We start from the raw sequence: 12,703 nt of genomic DNA, 5'->3' as shown, positions 1-12,703 counted from the left end.
CTGCGCGCTGTTTTATTCAGCAGGTGGAAGACTGGTGGAACCCACTCCTTGCCGTGAGCCCAGGAGGCATAGAAAGGGCCACCAGCACAGCCGCGGGTCCCCGTGGCTTCTCAGATGTCCCCGATGCACCCCAGCAGGCCAGGGGTCTCTTCCCTGCTCTTTTCCCCGCTGCCTCAGGTCCACCTGTCTCAGCCCTCTGCTCACTCCTCTGGACTGGAACCCCTTTCCGCCCCCCGCCAGGAGTAGGGCAGTCTCTCTGCCTGGCCCAATCTGAGCCCTCCTGCTCTCCCAGTGTCCCCCTCTTCCCACTTCCCTCTCTTCCTCCTCACAGCCAGGCTGAGGGTGGCCTCACACCCACCGTTCAGTTCAGAATCCCACATGGCCACTGCTGTCCTTTGAGGAGTGGGTGGGGCCGAGGCACATGTGGGCGGGGAGCGCAGTGTGCGGCTGCTCTGCATCTGCAGGGTGGCCCAGGCCACCTGTGCTGAGCACAGTGCCCACAGGGAGGGCATAGGAGCAGTGGGATCCAGCAGGCACCTGCTGGCCATGGGCCTCTGCTTTCCCCTCTGGCCACCGCCCTCGGTCCTTGCATGAGGTGAGTCCAAGCCCTGGACTTGAGCTCCTGGGCCTGCCAGCCCCAGCTGCTGCCTGCAGGGCGTGCTCCTCATTTCTCCCCTTTCTTCTTCTTGGCCTCATTCTTCTCGTCCTCTTCTACCTTGATGGCCACTGTGTCCACACTGTCCTCTTTCTTCTTCTTCTTTTTCTCCTCTGTGGGGAGGGGAAGAGGCTGTGAGACCAGGGCCCGGCAGCCTCCAGGGGCCTGCCCTTTCCTGCCCAGGTCCCACCCCTCTGTCCCACTGAGCATGGACTCCTGTTGTGTTATCCTCACTCCGATCAGTCCCTGAGCTCTGGTCTCCTGGGCCTGGCCGGCTCCCCTCTCTGAGTCTGCTGCAGGCTGAGAGAGGAGCAGGCTGACTTCAGGCAGCAGGGCCAAGGAAACTGGCTGGCTCGGCAGCGCGGAGAGTAGCTGGGGCTGGCCAGGGTCCGCTCACCTCCCGGGATCTCCGTGAGCTCGTTGAGGGGTGGCACGGTCTCCAGCTTGTCCGTGTACATCTTGGCTGCCTTCCGCTGCAGGTACCGGGCTTCGATCTCCTTCCGGGTCCGTGGCACACGGCAGTTGAAGACACAGCACAGGGTGATAACTGGAGGGACGATTGGGCAGGCTTGGTCTCTGGGAAGCAGTCGGGGCAGGCCTCGGTCATCAGAGAGATGACACCCGAACTTCCGGCCTACCTCCATCCTCTTCCGAGTGCCCCCCCCCCCAGATCCTTGGGTCTGGGGTCCCAGGTAGCTTCTGGAGCAGGGCTGACTTCATGCACAGGTGCCGAATTCAGAGAGGTTTGTGTCTGGTTTAATGCTTTGCTGCCAGCTTTTACGACTGCTTAATTTGCTTCCACAAGTGACCTTGTATTCTCATCTTGCCCTGGCCCTGTGAGCCGTGCAGCCAGCCCCAGTCCTCAGGGTCTTTTTGACTGGGGTGGGGGTCCAGCAGGGGAGGCCCTGGGCTGCATCATGACTCGCGCTGGAGCTCCCTAGAGGCTGCTGGGTTGCTCCCAGGGCATCCACGTTTTTCCTCCCCAGGCTCCAGAGAGCTGGGCCCGAGCTGGCTCAGACACTCACGGACGTGACTGTGTCCCCAGCCTCCCCGAGGAGTCCTGCTGGCCTGGGAGGGAGCCTGCTGTGAGAGGGCCCAGACCCGGCCCGGGGCGTTCCCCTCACATGGAGTTATTCCCGCGGTGGGTTTCCGGCCAAGGGCTGCTGCGCCCACGCCAGTTGGGCCGAGGCGTGGAGTTGGCCTGTCCTCTGATGGGCAGGGCAGGGCTGCCAGGACCTGGCTGGCCCGGGGTTTACTTTTCTAAGGCCCCCACAGTCTGACCACCTTGACCCCAGCCCCAGGGGAAGGGACAGAGCTGCTTCCTATAATAAATCAGATGACATAGCTTCCTGGCAGCCTCCCCGGGGCAGACGGGAGCGGGCAGGACAGACTGGGGCTATTTTGGGGAGGATGGGTCAGACCTGTGTAGCCTGGGCTGCAGCGCCCTCTGAGTTCATCTGGTGCAGCCAGGGCAGTGCTCCTTCAGATAAATACCAGGGTCCTTCCGAGAGCTCACAGAACGTAAAATAAAAAGCTCAGTTTATTTTGGTGCCAAAAAAAAAAAAAAAAAAAAATCAAAATCCATGCCTATGAAGGATTATGGGGAAATGTGTATTATTAGAAAAAGATGCATGGATTTCAAAAAATTTTTGCACCAAAATAAACATCTGGGAGCTTCCTTTCACATCAGTTTTTGAAGTCTTCTCATATTGTGGTCCCGTTTGGTCTCACCCAGGCCCTCAGGAGAAAGAGAGTGAGTGAGTGAGTGGGATGGCCCCCAAGCCAGAGCCGGGAGCAGGACTGGGCTCCCGAGGGAAGGATTGGGAGTACATCCAGTGTGCATCTGGGTGTACGTGCACGCCTTTCTTACCCCAAAGGCTGGACTCTGGTCTCCTCCAGACCCCTGTGTGTGTGGCCCCTGACCTTTACCCTGCTGGCTTGGGGCACCTCCCCTAGCCCCTTCCTACACCCCAACACACAGCAGACACCTCCTCAGGACTGTGCCCATCCAGGCTCCATGGAGGCTGGAAGCTTCAAAGGGAGCCTGCGGGCAGCTGCTGGCAGTGAGAGCCGGGCTCAACCCCACTGTCCCTCCAGGACTGCCCCTCCCAGCCTGCCTGGTTGCTGCTCTTGAAACAAGCGACGGAGTTTAGGGACCCAGGTGGGGGCTTGGGACATGGGATCCTGTGCTGAATGAGGCCCCCAGGGGCAGCCAGTGCAGTCCAGCCCCTGTGCCTGTGGGTTCTGGGCAATCAGCGCCACCACAGAGGCCCAGGCAGACTGCGACGCAGCCGCCGTGTGCTCTCCTGGGAGACGGGCTGTGCAATGGGAGGCGAGCTGTGGGGCGCGGTCCTTGGGGGGCTGTCCGGGCGCCTCCTGGGGTCTGCAGCTGTGCAGCTGTCTGCTCAGGCTGTGGGGGCCTCCTCCTGGTTTCTGGTCAAGCAGAGCCCGGCAGAGGCGCCACAGTGACCCCTGCCTCCTGGGGAGCCCCAGGGCTGCTCCTTCGAGCTGCGCCCTGCACTGCTGCTGGGGCCCCTGAAGGGCCATGAACTCAGCCAGCCCGGCTCTGGGTGCTGCCTGCTGTCTCCCTCCCAGGGCACCTGTGTGAGCGGCCTCCACTAGGGCGCCGCACTGCTTCTGGGCCTCTGCTCGGAACGGAATGCAGCCCCCTGCTCACATGGACTGGGGGGTTATTTTCCCTTCCCGGGGGGCACTTCTGGTGGCAGGAGAAGCACATGCAAGTCAGATGTCACACGAATGGCTTGGGGCCCTCACATCTGGACCGGCCCTTTGTGGGGGCCGCCCCGCCCTACAGGGAGGCTCCAGCCAGAACCTTGGTGCATTAGCCTCCAGTAACTGCCTGCCCGGGGTTACCTGGGACCTTGTGTGGAGTGGGTAGCCCCAGCCTCTGCTCATACCAAACCCCTGCCAGGGTTGCCTTCCCGGCTGTGGCTGAGAGGCCGCTCCAGGAAGCCTCCGTGGAGGGTGGGCTTCTTCTCAGCTCATGGCCTGCATCCCCATCCTCCATCCCTGCCCGTGGGAACCTCTGCCAAACCCCGCTTTGTCCCCAGGCAGCCTCCCCCACCTGCCACGCCCTCGTGACTTCTGGCCCCTTCCCGGGCTCAGACCCCCACAGCTCAGGGAGGAAGGCTGGGAGTGGGGATGGGGGGAGGGGACGGAGCTCATTTCTGCTGCGTCTTTGCACGCAGAAGACCCCAGCAGAGGAACCGACCTCCTGCTTTTAATTGAGACGGCCGTGAGTCACTCCCAGGGACATGGCGTCCGACGAGGCTGGGTTCGAAGCCCGGGAGCCACATCTGCGGGGCATCTGGGGCGTCTTGGATGGAGGGCGGCCTTTCTGGGGCCTTGGGCGTGGGCTCTGTAAGCTGGCCCGACTGCAGGAAAAGCATCAGGAGGCCAGGCACGAAGGGGAAAATGACACGTCCTCCTCCTCCTCCTGAGTCCCCTGTAATTACCATAATTGCCCTGCGGCTGCCTCCCCGGGCCCGGCAGAATACTTTGGGTCGCCACTGTCCCATCAGCTCTCCGTGGGGACTTTGTGTGGATCAGGAGGTGCCAGAAACCACCGTGGGCCTCCTGCGGGTGCCTGGCCAGCTCGCGCTGCCCGGAATCGCCGCTGGGAGCCCGCGGGGGGTGCTGTGCTCCCACTGCGCTGGGGCGGAGAAGGCAGGGGCAGCTACTCACTGATGGACAACACGAAGAGGGAAAAGATGCCCACCACGTGCCACAGGCGCATGTCCCAGAACACCACTGTCTCCTTGGTCAGCGGGGGTGGCTTGGGCTTGGGCGGAGCCGTGCTGGGCTGTGGGGCAGGAGAGAGGGGGGTGAGCAAGGAGGCAGAGGCCAGTGGGCTGGGACTGGGCCAAGGGGGACCCAGGTCTCAGCCCAAGCATCTCTGCATCTCCTCTAATCAAGCGTCCTAGACATTCACAGCCAACACCCTAGACTTCGGAAAGTTCCAGATTTAGAACAAGAGGACTGGGCATGTGGCTGATATTGGGGAAGCCAAGTCTGGGTGACCAGTTCCAGGCAGGCTCAGGGCCTCCCACTCCAACCCCGAGCCCCATGCAGGTAGATGGGGGTCTCAGGACCAAGGCCAGAGGCATGGCCAGCCCAGGGCCACACTGGGGCTGGCTTTGTTCCTTTGGCTCCCCAGTGGGGTCTTGGAGTGGAGGTAGGAGTCAGGGCCCCAGAGCTCCTCCAGTCAGTGAAGATTTCCCCTGGGTAGCCTCGCACAGTGGCCTACGCTACTGGGAGTCACAATCATCAGGTCAGGACAGGACTAGATAAACTGCCTGCAGTGCAGCAGCGACACCTGGAGGCCAAAACGTAGAAGTGCTCTGCTGTGAACCTGAGCGGGGCACTGCCGCCTCCCTGCTCTGCAGGACTCAGGGTACATGATCCCGCCCCAGCGTCCAGGCGGCACAGATCTGCCCCATGTAGGAGGGGGCCTGGTTGTGCCCTGGGCTTCTAGGAGAGACTCAGGGTAGGAGGAGATACTATCCTGCCCTAGGCCTCCAGGGAACATGGTCATACCCCAAGATAAAAGGGGACACGGCTCTTCCCTGGTGTTTTAAAGTGGCCTTGTCCTGAGGGGACACTGCCTGCCCTGTGGAATCTGAGCAGGACCTGTACCTGACCAGAGAGGAACATGATCTTGTCTGTTGCAAGTTTGGCTGTGGGGAGGAAGGGGTTAAACACCCAGAGCAAGAGAGGGGCGTGATATCTGCAAGGCCTTGTCCCTGGCTCACTGAATGGGGGGGGGGGGGGAGGCATGAAGGAGTCCCTCTGGCTGTCTTGGAAACAGACATGACCTCTACCTCAACACCCCCACCCCCTGTGATGCTTCACCCTGGTCCTTAAACAGAGTGGGCCCCTTCCCAAGCCATCTGACGACCACCACCCTCCAGCGTGGGGTGGGGGCACTCGCAGAGGGCCAGCAGTGTGCCCCCCGTGTGGGTGCAGGGTTCCCAGGAGGAGCTGCGGCAGGACCTCAGTTTCTCCACCTGCGAGAGGAATGGGTCATTCCAGAAGCCTCGGGGGGGGGGTTGTCTGCACCCCACTTGATGGGGACACTGACAATAAGGCTCCTGTCCTCAGCATGTGTTCACATGGGGAACACGTGGGTCAGGCACGCACGTGTGGGGCTGGGCACATTTTGTGCGTACAGGGCCCACGGTTGGAGTCTTGGACCAGAGGCAAGTTCTCCCATTCTGGGCTTACATCCCCTGGGGGAGAAGAATCCCTGGCTCACAACGGACTTGACCCCTGTCCCAGCCTTCTGCCTGCGCCTAGGCCAGCTCCATTCTGCACCTGAGGCCTCCAGGCAGCTCCACGGGGCTCCAGCCAGCCTGTCTGCACTTACAGGGACACTGGAGCTGACACCTGATTCCGCCCCTGCCTCCGGGACACGCCCCCTTAGCAGCAGCAGGGACAGGCTTCACTGGGGTGCGGGGGCCTGTCCCCATGCCCCCCTCAGGGCCCCCTCGGTCCAGGGCTGTGTCTCCTAGGTCACTCTGTCCCTATGACTCTGTCCTTTCTCTCCCCTCCCGTCCCCTGGACCCACCCCTTCCCTCGAGGGCTCTCCAGGGCACCTCTGCCTGCCCCTGTGTTTCTGTTATCCTGCTTACTCTGTGCCCACATCTCCCTGGCTCTGGCTCTTGGGCCTTCTCCCTCTGTCTTTGTGCCCCAGATCTGATGGCCACCTCTTCTCTGGCTCAGTGGGAGTGGGGTGCAGAGGCGGCGGGGCGGCTGCAGATGGCCTACCCTGGCCCTTCCTGACCACCCTCCCCAGGGCTGGCACCCAGCTCCTCCCAGCTTCCCCCCCCCCCCCTTCTTCATTCCCCTCCTTCCAGACCAGATCTCATCACCAGGCGCACCTGCTCCAAAACCTTCCACTGATTCCGGAGATCACCAGGCGCAGGTCAGCCCCCACTCCCTGGGCCCCGCCCCTCCCATGCCTTCTTGGTCCCAGGGCTGCACCTGGCCGCTCCCTCATTCTGCTGCCGAACCAGACTTGGGACGCTCTGACCTCTTTCCCAAGGCTATGCCCCTCCCCTCAGACGGGGTCTGGGGATGTCAGGAGCCCCAGGTTAATGGTCTACACACACACCCCTCCCCCCTTAGACTAGAGGTCAAGGAAGCCAGGGGCCACCATGAAAAGAAAGCATGCAGCAAGGGGAGTGTGTCCCCAATTAGACTGGGAACCCCCAGGTGAGGGTAGGTCTCTCCCTCGAGAAATTAGGGTCCCTGGGAGTGGGGGCCGAATGTCCCCACAGCCTGGCAGGGTGACACAGGGCCCCAGGAAGGGATAAAGCCAGCGTGCACCCCCAGCCCCTGGCCCCGCGTCGCCAGCCTCACCTCCACCAGCTGCCCGGCGACCCCCGCGAGACAAACCCCGAGCACGGCGCCGCCCAGCCCCCAGAGGGGCCCCGCGCCGGGCGGTAGCCGCGCCATCTTCTCGGCGCTCGCGCAGCTGTGGCCGAGGGGAGCCGGGCGATGCCCCTGCCAGACAGGTGGCGCTCTGGTGACAGCGGCGGTGAGTTCCGGGCGCGGGCTGGTGAGCAGGCCGGCATCATTTATTCATCGTGGGTGTCGGGTTCCTGTGCCGCCCGCCCCAACCCTCCCAGCAGGATGGAGGCCAGGGAGAGCTGGCTGCAGACCCCCGGGGCGCCAGGAGCAGAGCTGGGGGTCTGGTCGTCAGTCAACAGGTCCCCCTCCCTTCCCCACTGGGGCCTCACTTCCCTGGAGCTGGGGAGGGACTGGCCTCTGCCGGTCTCCCAAGCCCTTCCCATTCTGAAGTCTTTGAAAAATGGATTGGACTTGGGGGGCGGACAGAGTGCACAGGTTGCCATGGCGACGGGCGCTCAGGGATGTCCTGGGCCTTCTGGCCTGGCTTCCTGCCCAGAGGCAGCTCTGGTCACTCTGGACACCAGAGCTGCTGGAGGTGGGGTGGGGGCGGTGAGCCAGAGATGCCAGCTGCAGGGGCCGTGGAAGGTTCCTGAAGGAACCAGCATCCTGTGCCCCACAGGACAGGACAGGCTGAGACTTGACTCAGTTCAGCCTGAGCAGGGGCCCTGGCCGCTCCCTGAAGCTGACCCAGGCTGAGCCGCGGCGACCTAGGGTGCAGAGGGTCCGGGGTGAGCAGCTGGAGCTGGGAGGGGAGTGGGGAGACTGCCCTGGTTCACTCCCGCCTCCCATTTCTTGTCATCACTGATCTGCCTACTGGGTGCAAGGAGAGGCAGCCTGGCATCTGCATCACCAGGGACAGCTGGGGAGACCTGCCTGGGGGGAGCCACCAGGTCCCCCTCCCACCCCAGCAAAGGCAGCCCTTGGGACTGGGGACCCTCAGGGACCAGGGCCTCTAAGCGCTGTGGCCTGGAGGTGCCGTAGATGGCCAAGAAGCAAGGCAGAAGGCAGCAGGGAGCAGGGCTGCAGACAGCTTCGAGCATCAGAGCCTGGGCAGGACGGGGCTGGGGTGGGGCGGCAGGCAGGACGGCTGCTGGCCCAGTGTGGCTGGCCCCGGGGACCCACTGAGGAACCCTCACCAGGGGCTGGCCACCCCAACCCCCACCCTCCACCCCCAGGCAAGCAAACAGGAGCTCCACTGAAGCCCAGAGAACTCCCACAGCTTTGCGCCCTCGCTCCCTGAGCCCACCGGCCACAGGCCAGGCTAGGGAAAAACTTTACCCTGACCAGCAGCAGCGAGGTCGCCGCAGGACATGGGGCCAGAGAGGCCAGACTGCGCAAACCATTGCTCCTCTCTGCCTCTGCCTCCTGACTGCGGGACAGGGTGGCCAGAGCACCCACAGCACTGCAGGGATGGACCTAGGGGTACCAGCTCTCCTTCCCAGCTCCCTGGGCTCCCATTGGAGGCTGAGCCAGGGGGAGGGGTGTGTTTGTGTTCTGTAGAGTTCATTCTCTCTCTCTCTCTCTTTTTAAGATTTATTTATTTATTTGAAAGTCAGAGTTACACAGAGAGAGAAGGAGAGAGAGAGAGAGAGAGAGAGAGAGAGAGAGAGAGAGAGAGAGAGAGAGAGAGGTCTTCCATCCGCTGGTTCACTCTCCAATTGGCTGCAACTGCTGTGCTGATCCGAAGCCAGGAGCCAGGAATCAGGAGCAGTTCCAGGTCTCCCACGTGGGTGCAGGGGCCCAAGGACCTGGGCCATCTTCTACTGCTTTCCCAGGCCATAGCAGAGAGCTGGATAGGAAGTGGAGCAGCCGGGACTCGAACTGGCGCCCATATGGGATGCTGGCACTGCAGGTGGTGGCTTTACCCACTATGCCACAGCGCTGGCCCCATGGAGTTCATTGTCTTTTTCACCCATCAACCACATGGGAGACTGGGAAGAAGCTCCTGGCCCCTGGCTTCGGTCTGGCCATTTGGGGTGTGCACCAGCGGATGGAAGGGCTCTTTCTCTATCTCTCACTCTCTTTCTGACTCTGTCTTTCAAGTAAATGGAATAAATCTTAAAAAAAAAAAAGAAAAGGAAGTTTAATGATTTAAATTCCCTTTTCCATTGTCTGATGATGGTAAAGTTTGGCTGAGGCAAAAGTAAATGCTGTCATTCAAAACTCACAGGACCAAAGCAGCACGAAGAAAATGTACTTCAGCTTTCACACGATGTTTCTCGGCGATTGGCAGGCTCATGTTTTCTAACTTCTGAAGTTGTTAAGGCTTAAAGCGGCTCTAAACTTCCGGCACAGGAAGGGTTCTGTGAATGTCTGCCCACCCCTCTGCGCTCCAATCCCTCACCTGTGAAACAGGTGTCACTACGGTGTCAGGCCGCCTGCCCGTCACAAGCCTGCTGTTAAATGTGGCTTGCTATGAGTCTGGTTGTCATTGTGTTAAATGCACTGTAGTATGACACTCTGTAAAAACCAAACAACCCGTGGGCAGGTGGTTTACTGGTTAAACCACAGTTGGTGCCCACATCCAGTACCTGGGTTCAAGATCCAGCTCTGCTCCAATTCTAGCCTCTTGATAATGCAAACACTGGGAGCCAGGATTGACAGCTTAAGTACTTGGGTCCCTGCCACCAACATGGGAGATTCCGATTGAGTTCCTGGCTCTGTCCTGGTCATGGCAGGCATTTGAGGAGTGAACCAGTGAATGGGAGTGTTCTGGGTCAGTCTGTCTCACTGTCTGCCTGTCTCTCGCTCTCTGCATTTCTTATTACTATATTAAATAAATAAGCAAAATGTAAGGGACTGGCATTGTGGTACAGCTGGTTAAGCTGCCACATGCAATGCCATCATCCCAAAAGGGTTGTAGTTCGAGTCCCATCTACTCTTTTGATCTAGCTCGCTGCTAATGTGCCTGGGAAGGCAGCAGAAGATGGTCCAAATATTGGGTTTCTGCTACCCATGTGAGATACCCAGATGGAGCTCCTGGCTCCTGGCTTCAGGTTGGCCCAGCCTTGGCCATTGTGGCCATTTGGGGAATGAACTAGCAGATAAAAGATCTCTGCTTCCCTCTCTCTGCCTTTCAAACAAATAAACAAATCTTTAAAAATAAAGTTAAAAGATTTTTATTTTATTTATTTTAGCGCTAGGCAAGGGTGGGGGCAGGAGAGGAAGAAACAGCAGGGACCCGAGTACTTCAGCCATCACCTGCAGCCTCCCAAGTGCATGTTAGCGGGAAAGTGGATCCAAAATGGAGGGGCTGGGACTTGAACCCAGGCACTCTGATATGGGATGCAGACTCCCCAAGCAGCATCTTAACCACCTGCCAAACATCTGTCCCCAAACACACTGGAAGTTTTAAAAGAACAGAACAATACGTCACTCACCAGACGCCCCATTCCTGCACATGGGTCTCCATCTCCAGTACTGAGCACCACGTTGAAACAAGCACAGGTGTGACTTCCTCTCCTGTTGGCTGGCGCGGACTTGAAGCCCTGGGAGGAGGTGGCCCTCAGGTCACAGGGGAGCCGGGGTCTCCAGCTCAGTGTTCTGAGCTGTCCAGTACTGCTTCTTGGGGGGTCCCCACACCCCCGCACCTGCTCCCAGTTGAGTTCATTGGGTCTAGGGTGGGGGAGCGTGGCTCCCTGGAAGGCAGTGTTCCCTCCATGGGGGACGTGGGTGCTGGTCTGCACAACCCTGTTTGTCCCTCCTTCCTCTGCTATTTTTAGCTCAGTGGGTTTCCTGTGGGGACCAGTGCAGCCTCCAGGGCCTTGGGGTTGGAGGCTATGGGGAGGCCATGAGCAGTGGCCACGGGAGCCCATGGACACTTCTCTCCTGGGGCACCAGGGAAGTTGGGGGCAAACCGTGGAGAACCCCCAGGCACACGGGCAGGCTGGCATTGAGAACAGTACAGATGCAGCCAGGAGTGGGGGTGGGGGCTCCACAGTCTGAGCCTGTGACACAGTGCCTGGGGCCTGCTGGGAGCGGCCTTCCCTGAACTTCTTGGTCCTAGGCCTGGCCTAGAATAGCTCTGGGGCCGAGCCAGGGTTGGGTCAGAACTGAGTGTTTGTGTACCAAAGGGAGCGTGTGGGCACCCTGCACGCGGCTCTGTGCCTGGCTGGGTGTGTCCCAGAGTCCCAGACATCAGCCACAGATCTGTGTGCATTCCCCGTGGACCAGCACCTGATCTGTACGCGTGCCTGCACACAGGGCCGCTCCTCTGTGCAACAGAGGCCCTGCCTGCCGGTTCCCCCAGCAGACAGGGCCGTGTCCCTGGTCGTGGAAACGCATGTGTGTGCAGGGGTGTGGGAGTGTGTGCATCTGGGGAGGGACTGTGGCCAGGGGCGAAGGGCAGCTGGCCCCAGGGGAGGCTGTCCCTTAGGCACCACCAGAGGTCCCGAGGCCCTACCTGGCCCCAAGCCAAGAATGAACCAGGAAAGAAGCTGGACAGGTGTTGCCCCATGGGGCAGATAATAAAACTGGGCTTGCAATGCGCGTGAATTTGCCCAGTGAGTGTGGCAAGGCTGGCCCCCAGCCCAGAGCTTAGCCTTCCCATCTCCCTAGATATGGCTGAACAGGAAGTGTGCACGCTGGGGAGGGGGCCCAAGGGGAGCCCTGCCCTTCCTGCCTGAGCCTAGTTGGCACTGCTTCCCTCAGCTACCTGTCCAGGTGAGGAGGCTGAGGCCAGAGGGGGGAGGGAATAGCCCCTGGACACCTGTCTCTGCCGTCCCATCTGGAGACACCACCTGCTCCTGGGCTCTGTGGCCACTCTCCGGCCCTTGCCCTCCCACCCCAGCCCACACCCATGTCCCCGGGATCACAGATCTGCTAAAACCCTGCTCATCCTTGGAAAGAACCACTCCAGCCTGCCACGCCCCACCTCCAGCGAGGGAGGGGCAGGTGGCACCATTCCACCAGCGGGGGCACTGGGGCTCCTGAAGCCCACGCACTGCCCAGGGTCCTGGTTTGGCTGCTTTCTGGAACACTCTGCTGCCTCCCACTGCCCCACAGGGCAGACCTGGGAGGCCTGCTTGGGACGTGACGCTTCAGTTCATTCCACACTAGGGGCATTGGCTCTGGCCGTGCTGCTCCAACCCGGGGCAGGTGCACCTGGCTGACTTCTCAGGGAAGGTGGTAGGACACCACCAGTGCAGCCGTGGTCGGGCAGGGAGGGAGTGGTCTCCCCTGTGGAGGAGTGCGGGCACCAGGGAAGCAGGCGTTTGCCCTGGCGCAGCTGGGCCCTGAGAGGTCACAGCCAGGGGCCTTGGCAGCCATGGAGGGCAGGGAAGGGTTGGGTTTGGAGGAGGATGAGGACCCAGGAGGACAATGTCTTCCTCCACCCTTTCCAAGGTCGCGGGCCCTGGCGCAGCCGGCTTTACGCTCCACAGCGCCCTGCTGGTCACCGACGTGGGGGCAGGCAGCTTTCCAAGGTCACAGGCCGCCCGGGGTGCCAGCTTCCAACGTCACCGATCCGCCCAGCGCTCGGCTCGCGCGGTCCCCGTGTAACTTGGGGCGGGCGGGGAGGCCCGAGACTGCACGCCGCGCCGCGCGCGGAAGCGGAGGCTGCCTCCCCACGCCGCGCTCCGCGGGCGGGACGCAGGCCCGGGTCCCGCCTCCTGCCCA

At 61.2% G+C, this 12,703-nt stretch overlaps 1 protein-coding gene across 1 annotated transcript; it reads right to left on the bottom strand.

The window, feature by feature from the left end:
* Positions 1 to 178: 178 nt before the first annotated feature.
* TMIE (transmembrane inner ear) lies at positions 179 to 7,132 on the bottom strand. Its single transcript, XM_062200145.1, has 4 exons — positions 7,037 to 7,132; positions 4,361 to 4,478; positions 1,053 to 1,202; positions 179 to 768 (listed from the first exon to the last, which is right to left on the bottom strand). The coding sequence occupies exons 1-4, from the start codon at positions 7,130 to 7,132 to the stop codon at positions 665 to 667; spliced, it is 468 nt and encodes a 155-aa protein (XP_062056129.1). The 3' UTR covers positions 179 to 664.
* Positions 7,133 to 12,703: the final 5,571 nt, after the last annotated feature.

This window comes from Lepus europaeus, chromosome 9 (assembly GCF_033115175.1).
Source record: "Lepus europaeus isolate LE1 chromosome 9, mLepTim1.pri, whole genome shotgun sequence".
Classification (NCBI taxonomy): Eukaryota; Metazoa; Chordata; class Mammalia; order Lagomorpha; family Leporidae; genus Lepus; species Lepus europaeus.
This window is presented reverse-complemented; position numbering and strand designations above follow the sequence as displayed.